Source organism: Akebia trifoliata, chromosome 1 (genome assembly GCF_017979445.1).
Source record: "Akebia trifoliata isolate Shusen 1 chromosome 1, ASM1797944v1, whole genome shotgun sequence".
NCBI classification, from domain to species: domain Eukaryota; kingdom Viridiplantae; phylum Streptophyta; class Magnoliopsida; order Ranunculales; family Lardizabalaceae; genus Akebia; species Akebia trifoliata.
Window position 1 is genome coordinate 5,137,824 of NC_141375.1, and position 22,929 is coordinate 5,160,752.

At 32.5% G+C, this 22,929-nt stretch overlaps 2 protein-coding genes across 9 annotated transcripts; both read left to right on the forward strand.

Annotated features, from left to right (window-relative positions):
* The first annotated feature begins 10,470 nt into the window (after positions 1-10,470).
* Positions 10,471-11,661, forward strand: LOC147410508 (NDR1/HIN1-like protein 13). The gene has a single exon (XM_086436245.1). It carries the CDS (start codon positions 10,618-10,620, stop codon positions 11,383-11,385), a length of 768 nt encoding a protein of 255 aa, XP_086292371.1. The 5' UTR covers positions 10,471-10,617; the 3' UTR covers positions 11,386-11,661.
* Positions 11,662-15,031: 3,370 nt separating this feature from the next.
* LOC147410509 (uncharacterized) lies at positions 15,032-21,807 on the forward strand. 8 transcript variants are annotated; one of them, XM_086436313.1, is made up of 8 exons: positions 15,032-15,545; positions 15,644-15,721; positions 17,106-17,198; positions 20,511-20,611; positions 20,872-20,947; positions 21,185-21,277; positions 21,383-21,475; positions 21,570-21,807. In XM_086436313.1, the coding sequence occupies exons 3-8, from the start codon at positions 17,166-17,168 to the stop codon at positions 21,702-21,704; spliced, it is 531 nt and encodes a 176-aa protein (XP_086292439.1). In that variant the 5' UTR covers positions 15,032-15,545; positions 15,644-15,721; positions 17,106-17,165; the 3' UTR covers positions 21,705-21,807. The 8 variants fall into 8 exon arrangements, with proteins under 8 accessions (XP_086292439.1, XP_086292381.1, XP_086292391.1 ...); XM_086436255.1 differs by lacking the exon at positions 17,106-17,198 and adding an exon at positions 16,469-16,568 and having other exon boundaries at positions 20,511-20,767; positions 21,570-21,787; XM_086436265.1 differs by having other exon boundaries at positions 20,511-20,767; positions 21,570-21,786.
* Positions 21,808-22,929: the final 1,122 nt, after the last annotated feature.

The window sequence follows — 22,929 nt, forward strand, 5'->3', positions numbered from 1 at the left end:
TATTATGAGTGGATCTCCATTTTTTTTGAAAAAATATTTTTTAGAATAATTTGAATTTCATATATAATCTGAAATTTCTATTATTGCTTTCTTGAGGAAAAATAATAATTTTTTTAGCGTATAAATAATCCCTTCAATTATAATTGATTTGTTTTTTGTTTCATTTTCATTCCTTCAATGAATTTAATCAAAACTCCCTTATAATTAATTTTGAATTAAGTATGAGGGTAATAAGGGAGGCCAATGTTCTTGTTGATAGTTACACTCAAGATTCTCTATATAGGAAGTTGGGAGTATATTTTATGCATGAGAAATTTGGGAAAATGTTGTATGTGTAACATACTCATTGCCTTAAAAATAACTTGTAAAATGATGGAAAAACTCATAAATCTTTCCCTGTTTTGTAATTTATGCATTTACTACTTCATTACATTGGAAACTATTATGTATCTTTTCGTGCTAGCAATTTATGTAGTGCATTGGAGTGTTCCTAGTATTTCCTTCTATTTCTTGGTGATTGAAATAAAATAATTTTCATTTATTTCAGATCCTTGTAGGAATTGGTTCCAGAAGTAAGAAAATAATACTAATTAATTCTTTGAAAAATATATTTATTTAGTTTATGTGAATATTCTCAACTTCAGATTGATGATTTTAACTTCTATTTTTTTATTCAATAGGATCGTTGTGTTTAATTTTTTTAAGTGTTCCTAGCTTCTTGTTGAAACTAATTTTTCATCCTTATTGAAAATTGTTAAAATGGATTTGCTAATAATGGATTTTAATAATTCAAATATTCTTACTTTCACTTATAGATGTTCAACCTGACTCAGTCTGTGAGAAATTGGGTCCAAAGTATGCTTCCATGCCAGCCAATGAATCAAAAAATCCACCAATTTTTTTTAGAATCTTTTTAAGTATAAATCATATATACTACCATAAAAACATCATTGAACAAAGTTCTTTTTATTAACATTCTAACGTGTAACATATGTCTTTTTATTTGTTATTTTATTCTGTAATTGTTATTATTATTATTATTATTATTTATTTATTTGTGTGTATGTGTCTGTGGGGGGGGGGGGGTAAATGTAGAACTTATTAAACAAAATAATGTTTTTAGTAATGGCTCTAAGATGTCCCGATACTTTACGAAATGTCATTTTCCCTCAAAGACTTATTTTTTATGATACAAATTGAATAGACTAACCAATAAACCAGAGTTACCTATACAATACTGGTTTGGAAAGTTAAGCCATTTTCTCTTAAGGCTAGGGTCATAACACACGAAGAAAATATTCAGACCATTTTGCTTGTTGATTAGCTCAGTCAACCTTGTAGAAAAGAGTATCTTGGATCTTTATATCCAAGTGGCTCCTAGTATTGGTGAAAATAACAGTTTGACTACTTCCATGATAATTATAGACTATGTTTTACCATTTGTAGGATGTGATCTTGGTTCATGCCTTTGCTATTTTTTTTAAAGTAAATTTTGAATGTTAAAGTATTACAACTTAGGTATGTACTAAAATTTTCCCATAGTCAACCTTTAAGGATATTTTAACCAATTTTCTCCCAACTTTTAGTAGTAGTCTTATCTGACTTATTATTTTATTTGAAGAGAGAAAATTGAGGAAGGTAATTGGAGTTCTTTACTACATTGAGTGTAATTCAAAAACACAGTAGGTATCTATACTTTTTGTGTCTCCTAGTGATCCATTATGAAGGTGTTGCAACCTTAATTGATTGGGTTTGTGAAACATTTAGTGACATTGAAAAATTTGAAGGTAGTATTTGATATGGAAGTGATAGACAAATTAAACCTCTTAATTGCATTATTATAAAAATTACATAATTTTTAATGCATTTTCCCTTTAGGAGACCTGAGAGTACAACAGAGGGTGTAGCCTTAACTTACATTATGGTCCCTTAATTCTCTTATATGCATTTCAATTCCTTTTTGGAAGTGGTGGACAAATTTTAGACTTTTAATGAAGGATGTGAACAAATTTTTTTTTCTAGTCCTTCCATTATTATTGGAAAAATGAAAATTCTCACATTTATAGAATGAATAGGTTGATATATTTTACATCTTTTCTAATTGTCATTACTTATTTTGGTTTCTTTTTTCTTTTATCAGTGAGTAGCTATAAAAATTTCATTAACAATAAATGTAGCACATCGAAAGTCTCAATTGGTATATTGATATTTTTATTTTTTTTAATAAATCAAAATCTTTATTGATAACATAGTTGAGGAGACCATGAAGCAACGTACAAACCAAACAAGTATAAAAAATAATGTTATTTTTTAGTTGAACAATTATCTCTATGGATGGAGTTATGTCAACAAGCCTCACTTTGAGCAACTCTTCAAAAAGAGTCTAGTAGTTTTAACAAGATGTTTCAGTCACGTATGTCTTGTTTATGCTATTTAAAGTTGGTTGATTTCTAATCAGCTTAATTTCCACTAGTTTAATCATGTTTTAAGTGCACAACATCTTTACTTTTTAGTAGCTAAAATAATTTTTGATTTTTTATGATAGTGTAATGAGTATCTTGGATATTGTCATCAAGCAAAACTGCTAACAGATTTTATGAGACTCAATAAAAAATGTGCAACTTATGGTAAAACAACTTATCTACTAGAAAAAGTAAAGTTCCAAATTCTTAAAAACACTTCTAATGATGTGTCAAAAATATCACTTTTGAGAAAGTCATTCCTATTCTTTTTGAAATCTTTCCAACCATAATAGCAAATGTAGAATTCCAAACTTCTCAAAGCCTGAACTTATGATATAAAACATCGATGGATGTTTGTTATTTATTACAAAATCAAAGCATGTTGATGAACCTAGAAATCTCAAACTACCGATATCTCCTTATGTTATTTTTTCTGATAAGTATATTACTTAGAATTACAAGTATAAAATTGTAAAACAGGCCAAATGAATGCTAAAGAAAATAATGAAATAGATATGTTACTTTCCTAACACATATTTTATTTTCAATAAATAAGCATGCGTGTGAATGCCCCCCTTCCATTGCAATTCCTTCAAGTTGATTTGCCATTAAACTTTTAATAATTGTAAATGATTTTATTCAAGAAATAAGACAACTTGTAAAATATTTTATTTAAGAAATAACATTCTTGTTTGTTTCTTGGTTTGTCATATTGTGCTTGAAGCAACCATGATTTGTTACCTTCTTTGAAGAATTGTTAATGGGTTATTTTTGAATTCTCAGAGCTCATGCATTATTTATTATTGTTGTTGTTGTTTTTGAATATTTATTTATGTGTACCGCTTCTTCTTTAGTTTATATTGAGAAAAATCTATTTTTGATTTTGTAATTGTTATTCTTGAATTCTTGAACTTTTAATTTATATTTGAAATCATAGTTTTAATTTTGTGATCAATGAATCCATGTTATCTTCCCCACAAGATGTCCTTATGTCTTCAACTTCAATTGTGTCATTTCGAATATGAATCATGGAAACAAAACTTGCCCAGTTTGCATCCTACGTACCTAAAACTTCATCAAATTTTTGTAACTACATTGACACATTCACCATTAACTTTTGAACTCTATCACCCCATAGTTGAAGGTTAACAAGAGTGTTGATTTAAGACAACCCTCCCTTCACTCACTCTTTCCAGATAAGTCTTGATTCCATTGAGTGCTAAAATTTAGTTCAAATCCTATCATTATTTATGTACAAATAAAGAAAAAAATGAATGTTTATTGGTATCATATGCTTAAATCATCAATATATATCTAAAGAGCCTTTGAATCCTTAATGATTAAGCTGATCATCTAGGCTTATATAGGCATAATTTCATTTTAATGCCTAATATAGACTATGACCAATGATTAAGCCCATGACATAGCCAACTTCACTGGAGAACATTTTTGAAGAAATATGGTAACATTCACTATTTTCAGATCTGTCAAATTTATGGACAAACAATTCAGTCAATAAGTGAAATTTTAGAATCTTCATTGGTGTCACACATTAAAGGAGACTACACGAATAAGTCAAAACATGGCTATGAAATGTCTTTAACTTCATTGAAAATAAATTTTTTGCCTACAATACAGTAAAACTAATTCATAGCTTTGTTACTTGGCAGACCATGCGAGTTTGAATAAACAAGATAAATAGGCAACTTGCAAGGTGATTACCCAATCAATTATTTATTTATTTATTGTGAATTGCATGAAAAAAAATTAAACATTATTAAGAATTATAGAGGAGGGTCTTCTCTTATTTTGATTGGATAAAACTATTTCCAATTGTTTGACTAAGTTTTATTAGATTTTAGTTACCTTTACTAATAATAATCTTGTATCTTAAGTCATCAAAGTATCTTTGAATAATGTCACAATTTATCACATTTTGGTAAGAACGTTAGAATGACATGAAGTCCAAACCCAACTTTCCATCCCATGTGATCTTGTACATATACAACCACAGTAAGTGCCAACATAATCAAAAGTCCACTTAAGACATAATACCTGCTGAAGTAGTCATTTAAGACCTTTTCGTTTTTAATATTATCTTTTTTATTCAATTGATCTACACCAAAGGCTACGGAACATGGTCAAAAGCAGCCACATCCAATTGACATGACTTTAAATAAGGGTTTTGACATCATAACTAATGTGAGATAGATGGTATTGAACTGTTAAACATATGATTAATAGACTAACATTGGATGTTCTTTATTTTTTTTCATTACAAGTTTACCTCTGTTTGATCTTTGCAATTATTCTTATTATGTGCAGTTATGGAGATGACTCATTAGGTAAACCACCAACACGAGTAGATGATTATTAATGCAGAAACATGAAGTTACACCTAAAGCAACAATAGAGAGTGAGGAGTACTGGATGTTTTATTATTGCAATTACTTTGTAATGATTGACATATTTGTAATATGTCGCTTATAACCAATTTTTGCAGATCCTTTTAGCGAAGTTTGACGTTGCTAAATTGGGGGCCTTTATAAGGTGGATAGATAATTGTTTCTCAATATTTCTTGCTATTTCTTACTTAGAATTGGTTTAATGTGACTTCAGAATCCTATTAACAAAAACGATTACCTTGGAGAATATACCGGTGAATTGATCTCCCACAGAGAAGCAGACAAGTAAGGGAATGATTTATAACCATGAAAACTCATTTCTTTTTTATTTGAATGACTGGGCAAGTGATAGGTTTTATTGATTTTTAATGCCATCAGCCTTCATGGATTGAATAGGTATTCATTGTAGACTTAACATGAAAGGCTTCTGAGTATTTTTCCCTCTTCGATGGTTATTGAGTATAGATTAATTTTTTTCATAGTCTCGTAGCTTTAAGTTCTATATAGAAAACTATAATTTGGAAAATATAGGAGTACATATAATTATATTTTATATGTATTCTACTTGTTGAAGCTTTCTTCCATAGTTATAATGCGACGGTTCTTACCTACAGTTAGGTCCTACATCTCCAATTTGCGTTTATTTATTTATTTATTTTTTTCACTTTTAATTTATATTTTGAAACTTTAAAAAAAAAAAAAAAAAAAAAAAACTAGGCTACGGACACAACATGTTTTGTTTATCATTGGTGCAAACTGGTTTATGGACGACATATACAATGGGTACCAATTATACATGAGAAGCAAATAGTAGTGAAATTATTTAGGTATTTTTGGTGAGAAGTAGTTTTGAATTTGGAACCTATGTTTTTGTTTCTCATTCTTAATTTTAGTTGAACAATTTGTTTTACTATGTTGTTTGTGAATTAGTTGGTATTTCAATGATACGTTTTGTATTTTGTTTCTAATTAGATTTGATGTGAATTGAATTTCTTGGGTAGTTAAGATTTAGTTTCTATGAGTGATCTTTGTTTTTAGAATTTTTTTAATTACTGTTTTGTTTGTTGCAATTGGTTAATTAGATGACCATCCTACTGTTTGTTAAACATCCATATTCGACGATCATAGACCATGAATTTTTTTTAAGCTCATCCTCCAATAATTTCACAGTTTAGGGTCTTAAAACAAACTCTAGAAGAAAATATTTGATGGGCATATTTAATAGATTGGTTTGTCAAATTTCTCAAAATTTAACGGGTTGAGGCCATCAAATATGGGCATTTTTCACATAGTGTGGCAGTGTGCATAGAACCATTACTTCCACCTTTAAAAGAAAAAAGAAAATGCTAAACTTACATTACGTTCAACACTTGCAATGTGGTAGTGTGCAGAGAATCATAGATTTTTTCCCTCAAGATACAAGGAAAAAAATGCTTGATTTCCTACATTGGACACTGTGTTCAACACTTCACCAACGTGGTAGTGCATAAAGAACCATTGATTTTCTAGCTTGAATCTCGAGGAAATAAATCTATGGTTATTTGTGCACTGCCAGGTCAGTGCAGTGTTGAACACAATGTATCACGACTCAAAAAAAATATATGGTTCTCTATGCATTGCCACATTAGCGTAATCTTGAATGCAATATCCAAAAAAGTTAGTAGAACGACTTCTTGGGAAAAAAATCTATGGTTCTGTGCACATTGTCATGTTGGTGAGTGTGTTTTGAGTAATGACCCTTCAAATTTTCACATTGTATACTTAAGAGTCGTTTTAAAGTGAGTTCCTATGACATTGACATTGACATGACGGTCTACAAATAACCATAGGTGATTTTTCTCGAGATACAAGGAAAGAAATCTATAATTATGTGCACATTGCCACATCGATGTAGTGTCGTACGAAGTTAGTTTAGGATTTTTCTTTTCATAATAGTTTGGTAAAACATTTTGATTTTGAACAATGTTTTGAAACATTGATTCAGATTCTTTCAGTTTTTATATTGATTATGAATATGGGGGTTTTTTCCATCAACCCTTCATTTAAGATTTATTGCACTGAAGTAGTGTTGTCGTACATATATAACAAAAAGACCCTCAGATGTTTAAGTTAGACACATAGTAATCTTTCTTGGATTTTCATATATCATGACCATTATTTCACAAATCTTGTTGACGCGACATTCTTGAGGTATTGTCTTTGAATCTGATTTTCACATTGAGACATCCATCTCAGGTCAATTTATAGCCCAAAATCTGATTCTAGAATAAAATGAAAATGACGGAACGTATTTCTTATGATTTCAAAACTTGTATTGTTGCTCTCAAATTATTTTTTGTGCTCAGGTATATGATATTTTGTATTACTAATGTAAAAAAAAAAGTCCAATCAAGGAGATTCTTAATCATAATTTTTTAAATACAATTCAATTATTTGACATATCACAATGCAACTTTTAGATCGTGAGTTCAATTCAAACTTTTTTATTGAATATTGATTCAAGTCCACTTACTGGTCCAAAAGAAAAGAGATTCTTGATTTTGGGTTATAAAATCAAAATTTAGATCGGTGTAGTCAAATGACATTTTCAACCCCGTTTTGTCCAACGTCAAAATCTTGAGTTAAGATCTAATGGTACTACATGGGTTTAAGATCTAATGATAATATTTTCTTCCACATATGATAAGCAATTTATCAGGAGTAAAGACCCATAGCTCATTTGGATTGACACATTGCAAAGCAACTTTGAGGTCATGGGTTCAAGTCTAGCTTACCCATTCAAAAAGAAATTAGTAATTTATTAAATAATTTCTATAAGGAAAGAGCATAAATATCTATGTTAACCTAACTAAATGCATAGTAATAAAAAAAACTCTATTATTTTGAAAACAGATTGTTTTAACACGCTTTTAAACTTCAACGATTAAACAATAAAAAAACTTGTAAAAAAAAATAAAATACATTCTTACGTTTAAACTCCCCCCCCCCCCCCCCCCCCCCCGCTTTTTTTTTTTTTTTACATTTTAAACACGTTTTTTTTAATAATAAAATCTATTTTTTTTGTACGCCTAGGATTTATTTCTATATATAGTCTTATTTGTGATTTGATTCATAAATATTCCTTAATATGAGTTTTGATGATAATGTCTTGACGTTATGATTGTTTTAATATTTTCAATAGTGTCTTATCCTGCTCAAAAGGTTGGTTTGTTGTTAAATTTTCTTTTAAGTTCATACAATGTATAATTATGTGTGAAAACATGTTATCATGCATAGATATTCAATACTATTTTTTTTTCTTTTGTTCAAAAATATATTGGAAACTTAGAATAAATATCTAATGGATTATATGTTTTATACATATATTTAATCAATTTTAATATATTTTTTATATTTATCAATTTTTTTTCGTTTTGTTCTTGTTTTTTTCTCCTTTTTCCAAAGTTTTCCCCTACTGTTTAAAACATGTATAACGACTTAGTGACTATGCCTGAATGTTGAATGAGAATATTTTTGTGCATAAAAAAGTTCAAGATTTTACAAAATCTAGATTGACCGATCACAAGATGTCGTGTGTAATGAAGATATTTTTGTAATTTAAATTCTTCAACTATTGTTAAAAGTCCCATTTTTTTAAAAAAATTATTGTATTTAATTTTTTCCATAAACAATCTTACCCTTATAGGAACAAAATATGATTTTATTGAAGTTGAAGATGATTTGTATTTTAGAAGAAATAAAAAAGAAGGTCTTAATGAAAAAAATTCAAAGAATTTTTGTTAGATATTGACAATGGATTGGAATCCAAGTTGAGCTGGACCCAATCTAATAAGAACCAAATTAGACTTTGTCGATTTGGGTATTTTGTTAGATTTTAATATTCGGATTCAAATCCAATCCGATAATAATCCTACCAGCTCAAATACGATTTGACTTTTAAAATATAAATAAACTTCATATATTAAAAAATATTATATAATTTCTATAAATTCTCACATTTTATCGAATCAAAGCCATATTAAATCAGGAAATGCATGGTTGATCCAAAACTGATCCAATAGGTTATCAAATCAAATCCATCTCCGATCTAAATCCAAAATTATCAGATTTAAATGGATTGGATGTCAGGTATAATCCGATTAATTGATAATAAAATCTTAAATAATCCCAAAACCAAGGAATTTCTCAAATCATGATCACTTAGCTTAAATTGTCTGCCAACTGACCAAATAACAAGTCTAAAACAAGTTGTCCATCTTTATCACGCTCTCACAAGTTACCATCCATTACCAAACAACCCCACCACATTCTCACTAATAAAAATTCTAAATGTTTGACCACTCCTCTCGTGGCATTAGCTTAGCACTCCATCAATGAAACAGCCCTGCAATGCCAATGTTAGCTATATATATATATAGACAGTGGGCCCACCACCCTAAGTGAAAGTATGGAGCCCAAACCACCGTGTGTCCCATTCACCTATGAAGGTAAGATATCAATGGGTGGGTATGGGTTGGGCTTAGATGAACCCTAATCCAGACCTAAAGAGGTGGGCTGTACCTTATATCACAGCCTTCAATCCTTATTAAGCCTAATTCAACTAATTCTAAGCTCAGCCTAATGGATTTGGGCTGAACTTGGGTTGATTTTCAGGTTTTATACACTCATTGCCCCCAACCCTTCTCTCAAAACGCACCCCACTTAAGAAAAAAATTCCTAATGGGTCCATTCGGTAGTTTCTTATCGAACCAATTCCAAATCAATCGGTAACAGGTTGCAGGTTCTTTTACTGATTAGGGTCTATTTTGAGAAAAGGAGACCGAGAGGAGGGGTTAACGAGTGTGATTATGTGAGTCTTTATAAAAATATTAAATTCGTGAACCCATCTTAATCACTAAAAATTGTTTGACGTAAAGATAAATCTAACATCTATCCTAACTAAAAAACTATTAGAAATAAGAGTAAATTTATTAGTTTATTTCATATTTTAGTTAATTTTTTTTTATCATAAAATCATAAATTTAACCTAAACCTTTTCTTTGGGCATGGGCTAGGTTAAATTTAAGGTGTCAATGGATAGGTTCGGATCAGAGCAAAGTTTATTTGGTACCAATCCAATAAGGACGGTATAAGACCCTTATCAGATTGAGTTTTTATCGAATCTCAATACTAAGATCCGGTTCCGATTTATTAACAATCGGAAGGGGTCTGGATTTATGGATCGGACCAAATCCAATTTTATATATAAATCTAAGTAAACTTTATATATCTCAACAAATATACAATATAATTTATATAATTTCTAACATATTATTGCATCAAGTCCTTATCAGATCAAGACATGATTCATTTAGATCCAATCCAATAAGATTTTTGATGGAATCCAAAACTTTAATCCAGACCTAGTCGGATCGGATATCGGGTCTGATCATCCATTGACAGTCCTCCATAAATAAGTGAGCTTTTGTGGCACATTAGAAGGATGGTAATTAGATAACTATCCGACTGTGAGAAGTACAGGATCCCAACTCTTCACCAAGAATCTCAACTTCCAACTTCCAATTTAAAAGTTAGCGTAAGATTACCACATTAGGTGTAGTGGAACCATCTGGTTTGGGTGGAGGGTTACTATCTCTTCTCTTCTCTTCTCTTCCTTCATCTTCCCTCCACCCCTCTCTACCTCTCTTTATACATCTCCACTCCCTCCTCAAAACCCTACTCCCAATTCTCCAAACCCTAACCCTAGAAACATGGCAGACAGAATCAATCCTACTTCCAGACTAAACTCCAACCCTCCCCCAAACCTAAATGGCGCCACTAAACCTCAAGTCTACCCAACCAACAGACCCATCTATCGTCCCCAATCCAAGCCTCAGCGCTACCGCCGAAGCTTCTGTTGCTCTTGCTTCGTATGGACTGTTCTCCTTCTCATCGCTTTGATCCTCTTAGCTGCCATTGTTGGAGCTGTTCTTTATGTCCTCTACCGCCCTCATCGCCCATCCTTCTCTGTCTCCGCAATTCGAATCTCCCAATTCAACATCACAACCACGAAATCTTCCACTTCTCACCTCAATTCAAATCTCGATCTCACAATCTCTACTCGAAACCCTAACAAAAAACTTGCATTTTTCTATGATCCCTTCACTGTCACAGTAAATTACAATGGCGTCGATGTTGGTGATGGATTGTTTCCATCTTTCGTTCATGGAACTAAGAACACTACTGTTATGAGATCTTCGATTACGAGTAAAGCTCGAGATCTAGATTCGAATTCTGCGAGTTTGTTGAAGTCAGATCTGAAGAAGAAAAGTGGAGAATTGGCGTTGGAGATAGAGATTGAGACAAAGGTGAAGGTGAAGATGGGAAAACTAAAGAGTAAGAAGGTTGGGATTAAGATCGTTTGTAATGGAATCAAAGCCGTTGTTCAGAAAGGTAAATCTCCATCTGCGCTTTCCCCATCGTCGGATTCGAAATGTAAGGTTGATCTTCGGATCAAGATCTTGAAATGGACCTTTTGATTTTTGTTTTTTTTTGAGATAATTTGTCTTTTTTTGTTTGTAAATTTGTGGGGTGAGTTTGTTTGGATTTTGGAGTGAAGGAGGATTAAAGAATTACTTATATTTTTGTATTTTTTGTAATTTTTGGGCTGTATGGACTCTTTCATGCAATGTAATAATATTGAAAGAATTTATAAACTCTGAGATCTTGACCGTTCCAAACGATGATTGGGCACTCATGTTATAGTTGGATTTGATAAAGACATTGTCATTAATGTCTCGATAAAGACATCTTAATTGCCATGGGTTCAAGTTCAAAATCTTTTTGGGGAAAATGAGACTTTTCTAATCTGAAAAAGGTTCACAAGTATAGGGTCCGAGTCATTATGAGTCCCATTAGCCTTACTACCTTAGTAAGGTAAAAAAACTTTAATAAGTCTCATCCATTGTAAAACTAATTCTCGAGATACATAAATTAATACCTCAATATATGTAACAAATTTCAAGTTTTTGTTTATGCATCTCGAGGTCTTTTTGATAATGGATGCGGTTTAGTAAGGCCTTTTCCCTCACTAAGTTAGTTAGGAAAGTGTTAAGGTTTAATTTCTTGTTGGAGATCCCAAACATCCTAATTTCCCACTATCAATTTGATAGAGGGAAAATATTGAACGTGCTTTATGCAGAGAGCAATAGATTTTTATTCTTTTTTCCTTTTTATCTCGTGGAAAAAAATCTACCATTTTCAATCCACTACCACAATAATCCAATGTCGAAGGAAATCAATTTAGAATGACTTTTGAAAGAGAGTCTAAACCATGGATTGCAACTGCTATTTTCCAAGAAAACCTATAAATATTTTTTTCCTAGAAATTAGTGTAATTTTTCTTGTTACTTATTTTTCCTTAAACTCCTTGTTGCGATTTGTAGAGCCTGATAGTACAGGTTAATAAGGAGGTATTATTAATCAAGCAACATGTCTTTGTCAATCAAGTTATAATTGCTCATTTTTTTGGTAAAAGGGTGTTACCTTTAATTGTGAGTTTTCTCTTTATAGTAGAATCATTGTCATCCATGGACGCACCTCAATGGAACTACATAAATCTTTATGTTTTTATGTGTGATTTGTATTTGTTTCTTGGTTTGATTGTCCTTATTTTCTTAACAATCCTTATGGGCATTCTCCCTGATGTATTAAAATCCATACTGGACCAATCGATAGAATGAGATCCGTAGGCTTTCATGGGTCCATTGATTGTAAAAATTCATTTGATCAAATTGTGGAAAAAATTATTTGATATATCTATGTTCAAACATTCCAAAATGAAATAGCTACAAGTTATTGAGGCATAGTAAATTAAGATACCTTAGGTGAGAGCCTGACTAGTAGGTTACGACAATTTATGAACTTTGATTAGATCAATCCTTAGCATGGGCAGATTTACAATGAGTGCAATTGGGGTATTTGCCACTGTTGACAATAAATTTCAACAGATCTACCTTGAGATTCATGAAATATGATTGCAAATGATTTTATTGATTTTTGATGAAAATGAGATATAGATCTCAATGTTTCCTTTGATTAACAGTCAAGTACAAAATAATAATGATGATGTATGTAGCTTTTCTTCTTTTCGGGTTTTGCACTTTATCGATTGAGAAAGTTACTTGGGTGATGATGACTTTGCTTTGTGTTTGATCTTCTGTAGAGGTTTCTGTAGATTTTTTTCTCTTCAGACTTTGCGTTTTATCAACTAAGAAGGTTTTCTTGACTTCTGGAGAAGGATTTTATGCTTGATCTTCTCTTTAATCAGAGTTCGAATCTCTGAAGAACTTTTACTATGCCTCTGGAAGAGGGTTTGAGAGTTTATTCTTTTTTAGAAGGAAAGCTTTTGTCTTCTGAGAAAAAGTAATCTTGATCCCCTCTCAATGAGAAAAGCTCTTGTATTTATAGACTTAAAGATAATTTAACTTTCCAATTATACCCCAACTTAAAGAGATTTCATTGGTTTGTTTAAAGGTTAAACTCATCAAAATCCAATTTTCAAGGATTCTATGGATTATTATTGGGCCAAACCCATTTATTTGGGTAGAAGACCCAATATCTAATATGGACCACTTGAATTTGTTAGATCATAGGCTTTATCTACGAAAATATAAACCCAAACTATATGAGGCCCATCCCGATTAATAGACCCTCAATTTAGACTTGTGGGCTTCATTTTGATTTATGAGGCTTTTTGTTAACTTAGAAAACTGTAGGGGCTCGTTTAAATTTTGATCCCTACAAATGCCCCCTCAAGGATGAGTTGACGACAACGTAGTTGAAGGCGATATATCCTTGATCTGGTTTGTAAGCGGATGAATGTTTGAATTTAAAGATATTGGCCACATGATTTCGCCTTGCGACCCTTCAATTATCAACAAACAAACACCAATATTGTTTTTTTTTTTTTAGAGAACTTATTTGGTGGATTGTAAGAATGTGAGTTTGGAGTAGTTAACAATGCAGAAGTTCAACCTACGTCTCTTTTACAAAATAGAGGTCCACAAATTTTAACAATTCAAGAAAATATTTTCTTTAATTTGCAAATATTTTCCAAATTTTTTTTCTAGAAAGCAGCTTGAGAGAAACCAATTACTTCAACCCCAAAGTTTGATGTGCACTTGAGATGCATGGAATCAAAACTAGCCAAACATCCCAACTCATATTTAGCTGTACCTGAGATGTATGATATCAAACTCCAAAATATCCCAACTTAAAACTAATTGTACTTGAGATGCATGGGATAAAGACCACACTTCTATGCCTTCTCAATCATGCAATTGAGAGGAGGCTATTAAGGATGGGTCAGGTTCAAGGGCCATGTGAGAAAACATGTAAGAAAACTTTCGTTTTTCAAAATAAGGGTTAGAGGTTTTGGATTGAGCTGATTTTTTGCAAGGATGGTCACTATGATGAGAAGATCATCCTCACAAAAAATCAGCTCAATCAGAAACCTCTAAATCCATCAAAAGTGATTTACAAATTAGTGATAAAAATTGAAAAACAATCGACGGTCCACATTCTAAATCACTTTTAATGGGGTTAGAAGTTTCAGATTGGGCTGATTTTTTTTTTTTGGATGATCTTCCCATCATAGAGATCATCCTCACAAAAAATCAGCTCAATCTAAAATTTCTAACCCATATTTTAAAATTTTATTTACCGCCGAAAGTTTTCTTACATGTTTTCTCACATGGCCCTTGAACCTGACCCATGAAGGATATCCATCAAATATACGATTGAGATGTTACGAAAACATTAGTCTCAATTTGGCTACTACAATATTGTATAGTGGATGCTTTAATAATGATGACGTGGCCTCATATCTTCTCCCATCATTTCCAATGGACTTGGGCTTTAGATGTATTGGACTATAAGGTGAGCTCAATGGCTTGAGTAAGATTTGAATTTTATTAGGTTAGTAAGATTTGAATCTTGGAAAGACAACTTTTCTTGGTCTTACTGCAGTATGGAAACACACTAACCTACTCATTGGGTTTTTTACAACTCGTTGCTCTTATGCCTTGTTGTTGTTAGGCCCAATAACCATGGATTAGGCCTTAAAACAACTACACTGGTCTTGGGCTTGGTTGTAGTTAATAATGGCAAGTCAATTTACACTACAAAAATACCAATCTTTAGTGACAAGTTTTTTGTGGCAGCCAAAATAAGCGCCACTATACGCTACAGGAAAATGAAATTCTACACAATATATATTGTTAAAAAAATAAAATTAAAAATAAATAACGAAAATTTTTGTAAAAAAATAAAAAAAAATAAAAAGCCCGCGAAGTCGCGAAGCTGCGATCGTCACTTGCGCCATCTCTGTTTTTCGACTTCCTCCATATCTCTCTCCCGAAGCTGCGATCGTCTTCGAGACTTCCTTCATCTCTCTCTCTCCCTTTTAAGCTGCGAAGTTGTGAAGCTGCGATCTCGAACTCTCCCTTTCAAGTTGCAAAGCTGCGATCGTCTTCTTCGAGACTTACTCAAAGTCGTCTTCGAGGCTTCCACCATCTCCCGCTTTCTCGCTCACTTTGAGGGTTTCAAAGGATTTTTCGTGTTTCAAATCTCACACAACTATAGACCACTCGAAATTATCATCGAATTTGGTTTCTTCATGTTTCAGATCTCATAGATTGTGAGTTTTTTTCTTTATTTTTAGCAAATCTGGTTTTGAAACATTGATTGTGGATTTTGTTCATTTTTCTGAGCAAATCTGGTTTTATTATTTTGAAGCATCGATCGTCCTTGCCTTCCATAGCTTCTGGATTTAATTGTGCGTATTCGATCCAAGGTTGAAGGTTTAAAATCCTGGTGAGTCTCTCTCTTTAGTTTCAAAGCATCAATCCTAGGGTTTTCAAATTTAGGATTCTAAATCCATAAAACCTAAATGACTGATTATATAGGTTAGTTTACAACATTGGTTGAGATTACATTTCTAATCATTTAAAGATTAAAACTCCAAATTATTTTTCAGATTTTGATTAAAGATCAAAATCAATTTCAGTTTGGTTTTCTTTGTTTGAATTCTTATATTTTCTGTACATTTTCTCCAAATAACTTTTATGTTTCTATTTTTATTGTTTTTCATGGAGTGGTTAATATATATTTGGTCCTTAAATGAATTTAATCTTATTGAATCGTGATTTATGGTATTGGATCGGTATGTCCTTGATGAAAAAGTTATTATAGAGAACAATTTAATTGAGTCATTCTTCATGAATTAAATTAAATTTGTAGAACTACTCTGTTTATCGTTAGAGGTCATTGATGACACTTTGTTTTGAAGTTCTAATCTTTGTTGTAATGGTGAGGAGAGTTTGTGGTAAAAATGTTTGAAATGCTTGTTTTGGAGGGTGTCCTTTGTGGTGAAAACCAGTTTGCCCTTCCTTTCCATTATTATTTCTTTTGAGAAACATATATTGTGAATTCCTTTTCTCTACTACTAGTACTACTACCCAATCATGTGGTCTTCAAGCTGCGGCATGTCAGAGGACTTATGTTGGCAAGTTCTTTACTTTCTTATAATATATAAGTTTCTTCTTCTTCCTTATATTTAAGGACTTGTTTTGCCCAAGGGAGTTGTACAAGTTCTTGGATGGTGTTGGAAAGGTTGGCTGGTTCTATGGTTCTACTGGGATGCAGGAACAATGGAAAAAAGGTCCTTTTTTCTATGCACAATATGCTATATTAACTGCTATGTATCTATATGATGATTACCTCTGAAGGATCCACTACATATAAGTTTCGATTGAGGAGATTGAGTCTTATTTGGAAAAAAGTAGAGGAAGGTGGATAAGTGGATTAACTTAATTCTTTGATGGGAGTGCATAGAGTTCATTGGGTCATGCGGGAATTTGGTTGTTTTCTAAGACGCTATAGGTGAATTTATCAATTCCTTTTCCTACTCGCTAATATGTGAAAGGTCCATTAGTGTTTGATTTTCCTGAAATAACATCAAATGGCTGATTTAAACATGTTCAAACTCATAATCATTTTTAGTCTATACTGCTAATACTAGTTTTGTGGTTTGTGGCAGCAGGTTATTTACTGAATTTCTACTACATTCCTTTATATCATTTCTTAATTATAGCAATATGTAATCTGGACATTAAAAGAATGGTGGGTCAACCATGGATCATTTTTTAATGGAGATGGTGCATGACTGATAATAGACATGGGTATGTAACTTTTGTAGGTACTCCGTAGATATTGGGAAAGAAATGATGTTAAGGGGGCTATTAGTGCGATTGAAAAGATGGTTGATCATGCAGTAAGCATTGTACTGAAGGTGGTTCTTAGTACTAGTTTTCAAATAGCCGCTTACATTTTTTAAAATGTAACCCCACAAAAGAGTCCAAAATATGAAAATAAAAAAACAAACAAGGGTGTGAACTGGTTTACATGAAATTAAGGCTACCAAATAAGTAATCCAACATTAAAAATAGGGGGTTTTAGACTTTAAAAAAATAGGATGTATTGGAAGGGTCACTTGCTTAGAAATAAGATGTTTACTTTAGTAATAGACTCAGACCCAAAGGTCACTATGCATGATACACTAGGACTAGAGAACCCCCACAAGAAAACATTAGGGCCCAAAAGAGAAGAAAAGGATACCCACACATACCTTCTGTAAGACACAGGTACAATTCCAGCTCTATATTGAGCAATATGTTGGAAGACAGGCTGAGTATCAAAATGCTGCTGAGGAGGGTTGCACCAACCCCCTGCATTGTTTGGGAGGGCATTATTTGGTGGGCAGAAGTTAGTGGCTGTGACCACAATGGAACCTGGCAGACACCACTTTGGATCATTCACACACCTAATCTCATAGCAAGACCCACAAGCCAACCCATTGTTGAACAAGGCAGTACTAAGAGCTGCTGTGTTAGTTCCATAGCCTTGGCTGTATAGGTTCCCATAACCACAAGCCCCACCTACACACACAAAAAAAAAAAAATATTAAAATTAAAAATAAATAACTAAATTGTGTCATGTGGTGGGTCTTCTCTAAAATGCACCTAAAGTGCATGATAGCACCAAAAAATAAGGTTTGGAAACATACCCATTGTCCCAGAAGCATCACCACCTCTGCCACCATTTGTCTTAAACAGAACAATACCGTACTTGTGTTCTCTCTCACACACAATTACAATAGAAATCACACAACAATCAAATTAAAATGGCCTCCATCATTTTAATTTGATTGTTGTGTGATTTCTATTGTAATTGTGTGTGAGAAAGAACATAAGTACGGTATTATTCTGTTTAAGACAAATGGTGCCAGATGGAAATCTAAAACCCTCAACCATTTGAATTGACATAGTTTCATTCCCAGATTTGGAAGAAACTCCTCCTCTAACATATCTATCCCCACTTTCGTCCGCAACAATTTGAAATTAGTTTCAACAAAGCGATTCATATCTCCTACATTCCTCGTAATGCCAACCCGACGTGATCAATTACAGGAAGGCCTACCTGTCATTGAAGCAAATAAAAATATCTTCCTTGGCAATTATTCTAATCATATCACATACCATATCATGGACACTAAACCCCGAGGCAACTTTCTTTTAGTATAATTTATCTCCTCATGTGGTTATTGAGTAGGGATCTAGTCAGGTGTCCCATTCCTAACCAAGTTCTGGTGGCACCCCATTTTATGCTATATTGCATTCCTTTTTTCAGTGTTTCTTCCTCTTTGTAGTATACTCTATATGAAATATTCTTGTATTATGTCCTACTTTAACAATCTCTAATCTAGATTGTCAATTTAAGATAGAACACTGCTATTGAATGTAAGTTCTGTTCTTAGCATGTTTTGTGTCACTTGATTTGAATTGAAGACTTGTGCTTTTATGTGAGAATGCAAAAAAGAAATTCGATATGTATCAGCAGTGGTACCAAGGTAGAAGTAGAACCCAACAAGGGATCGAAGTGCAGCCTGTGATAGAACTAGTGCAGAAAGTGTAGAAATCATGCACATAGTTGAACACACCTCGAAATTGAAGACGCCCCATTCAGGGTTTTTTATACAGCTAGATACGAAAAATAAGTCACATGCACACAAAATAGTGGAGTTGAATACGAAATCATGCAGAATTGGTGGTCTCATGCGAATCACTGAGCTGAGAAGTGAAGTTGTGGGTGACACTGGCAGGATCATAAAGCAATACCCTATTGTACATGGTTAGCATATTTGAAAATGGCAAGATACATTAGATGTATAGACTTGACAGACAAATTATCTTTAGATCGAGATGGATGATGAGCGAAGTATATACTAGGTTGACTCATATTTAATAAAAATTTAAGGTGTTGTCATGGTAGATAAATTAATTAAGGTTGATTTTAGTTAGGTTACAAGCTATAAATTAAAATAACTTTATACAAAACGCAATTTGGGGAGGATTTGTTAAGGACTCCAAACATCTAATAAGAAAACTAATTGAAAATACTCTCCTCCTGAATGATAAGTAGAAGCTTATCTATAGCTGTTATTATAGGTACTTTGTTGCAATTAGAACAATTGTTTGTGTTATCAAGTGATTTGTAAAGAGGGGATTTGTAAAGGACTCAAACACCTATTAATAAGCAAACTAATTCAAACTAGTACTCTCTCATCTTCTCTTGAATGATAACTAGAAGTTAATGATCTATTGCTGTTATTATAGGTACTTTTGTGTTATGGAAAGTTGAGAACCTTTGTTGGATTCAGACTTAATAGGTGGTTTATGGATATTGGGTGGGAAATTAACTCACTGTGAAATCAGGTTCTAGGTCATTCCGCACATCATAATTATTTTTCTCTCTTGTTATTTTACATCATGTATTTCAATTTTCTTCTTCTTGGTGTTGGGAATCTAGCATTTCAATTTTCTTTTTGGAATTGTAGTTCTTGTGTTTGGTATGCTCCTTATGCCTAATTATATAGAGTGAGGGAAGAGGGGGCTGGCCAAACCAAACTCATGGTTTAAAATACCAAAATGCATTCGTCTATACATATTGATATCGACTGAGATTGATACAAAGCATTGATCTAGAAACAATGAATGGGGCTACAAATCAGAGTATCCTGTAATATAACACATGTTACCTCTGGAGATATGATATGGGATGTCAGGGTCTGGTGTGTTATCTCATAGCCAAGCACTAAGGCCAAATCCAGCATTTTGTCCTTATCTTTTCTTTTAGAGTTTGGATGAATTGGATGTCAGAGTACTTTTGTAGTTTTATATATACACCCATAACGCTTGGGGAATTCAGATTGAAGTGAGAGCGAGTGGATCAAGTGTCAACACATATTCTGAGATATGTAGTATGAATTATTTTCCTCTACATGTCTGTAAAGGGCCCATGAAGGGATTTTACGCCCGTGATGTTAATTATTAAATCTGTGATAAAAAGCTGTGTTTTTGCACACTATTCTAGATTTGATGCTATATGCATGCATGTATCCAAACACAGTTGATTTTAAAGTTAAGGATATCCTATAAAAATGCCATAAGTTGGAAAATACTTTTTCACAATCAGCAGGTAACCATGAAAGGGGCATTATTATTATACTCCCTTTTGAACGTTCTGTTGCACTTTACATTTGCAGATGGAACCTGGACAAAGTTCATCTGGTGAGAGGACAAAGTCGAAGAGAAAAAGAGGCCGCACTCAATGCCTCTCATTACAGAATCTAAAGCCAGGAGAAAGGTTTGAAATAATGCGAGATAGCCATGGACAGTCTGTGGGGAAGCATGTGGCTAAGCTCCAAAGATACTTGGGTATATTGGCTCGAGATGGCCATATGTTTCCCCTTGACATCCTTGATTGGCATGCAATGCCAGAATCAATGAAGGAAAATGCATGGCAAACAACATTGGTATAAATTAATTATAATATAATATTAGATAATTTATGAGTTTAGCATTGAATAATTTTGACTCATAATTTTCAATTGATTTTTGATACAGGCCAAATTTGATATCCCGCCCACGCTTAAACAAGTTGTGTTACAATCTATCGGCAAGAAGTGGAGGGATCATAAATGTAAGTTGAAAATCAAATTTTATGATAAATACAAAGATGATGCAATTCGATGTGCCAATCGTCCATCCTATGTTTTGGAGGCTCAATGGTATTCTCTCGTAGCCTTTGGAATTCGAAGGGAAGGCAGGTACATTTATATTTGAAATTTATACATATTGAATTATGAAAAGTTGCAAACAAATTATAAGGTACTCTATATCTCATATATTTAACTTCTCACAATTATTTAATGTACAGTCTCGAAGTCATAGAAATAAGGCAAATCGTGCTCAACAGACAATGACTCATACAATTGGGACGAAGAGTATAGCTTGTATTAGATATGATGAGGTATATATATATATATATTTTTATCATGTTGTCTATTAATTCCGTGCCCAATTATTTATATTATAAACTAATCTTGTTGTCATTGTCTTAATGTGATGCACATAGAAATTAAAGAGTTCAACGAATACTGAGCCAAGTCGAGCAATCTTATTTCTCATGACACACAAGCCCAATGATTTGGCCACGGCAGAGAAGATTGTAAGTTTAATTTTAGATAATTTTCATCAAGCATTAATCAATTATGTTAATATCTGAATTTAAAGATATTAAGAATGTTTAAAATATTTTGCAGGATAGGATAAAAAAACTTTTGAGTTTATTACCAGAAGACTCTCAAGATATTACAGGTCGAAATGATGTATTATCATTTATAGATAGCTTTTGTTTTTTGAGTGATAAACATGGATTTATAAGCATTGACTCTTAATTCAATTGACTTATTATTTTGTTGTACTTGTCTCTTAACTAATTTGATTTACTAAGTAATTGTGTTTAATTGACAGGTTGTATAAAAATAGGTATTTAATTACAAATAATTTTTAAATAAAAGAAATTAAAAAATAAATAAATCTTATTAGCGGTGGTCATTACCGTTATTATAAGCATTCAAAATTGTATTTATAGCTATGGTAAAAAACTAATTAGCGGCGGTTTTTAACCATCACCATAGATCTCACTCATATTTATAGCGACACTAATACACTATTAGCGGCGGTTTCTGACTGACGCTATAGGACTCACTTATATCTATAGCGACGGTAATACAATATATTAGCGGCGGTTTTTGACCGTCACTATAGGTCTCCCTCATATCTATAGCGACGGTAATATAATCCATTAGCGGCGGTTTTTGACCGCCACTATAGAGCTTCATATGGCTTTTAGCGACACCACCTATAGTGGCGTTACACGTGGCCATCACTATTACTAATAGCAGCGGTTTTTTGGTATTTGCGGCGGTTTTTGACCAACGCTAAAAACCTAAAATTTTGTAGTGTTAGAATGACTTTTGATAGAGAGTCTAAACCATGAATTGCAGCTAGTATTTTCCAAGAAAAACTATAAATATTTTTTTCCTAGTTAGGAATTAGTGTAATTTTTCTTTCTACTTAGTTTTCCTAAAAATCCTTGTTGCAGTTTGTAGAGCCTGATAGTACTGGTTAATAAGGAGGTATTGTTAATCAAGCAACACGTCTTCGTTGATCGAGTTATAATTGCTCGTTTTTTTGGTGAAAGGGTGTTACCTATAATTGCGAGTTTTCTCTTTATAGTAGAATCATTGTGATCCATGGATGTACCTCAATCTTGAGGGAACTATGTAAATCTCTATGTTTTTATGTGTGATTTGTGTTTGTTTCTATTCGTTACTTGGTTTGATTGCCCTTATTTTCTTAACAATCTTTATGGGCATTCTCTCTGATGTATTAAAATCCATACTAGACCAATCGATAGAATGAGATCCGTAGGCTTTCATGGGTCCATTGATTGTAAAAATTCATTTGATCAATTTGTGAAAAAAATTATTTGATCAATCTATGTTCAAACATTCCAAAATGAAATAGCAACAAGTTATTGAGGCATAGTAAATTAAGATACCTTAGGTGACAGCCTGACCAATAGGTTACAACAATTTATGAACTTCGATTAGATCA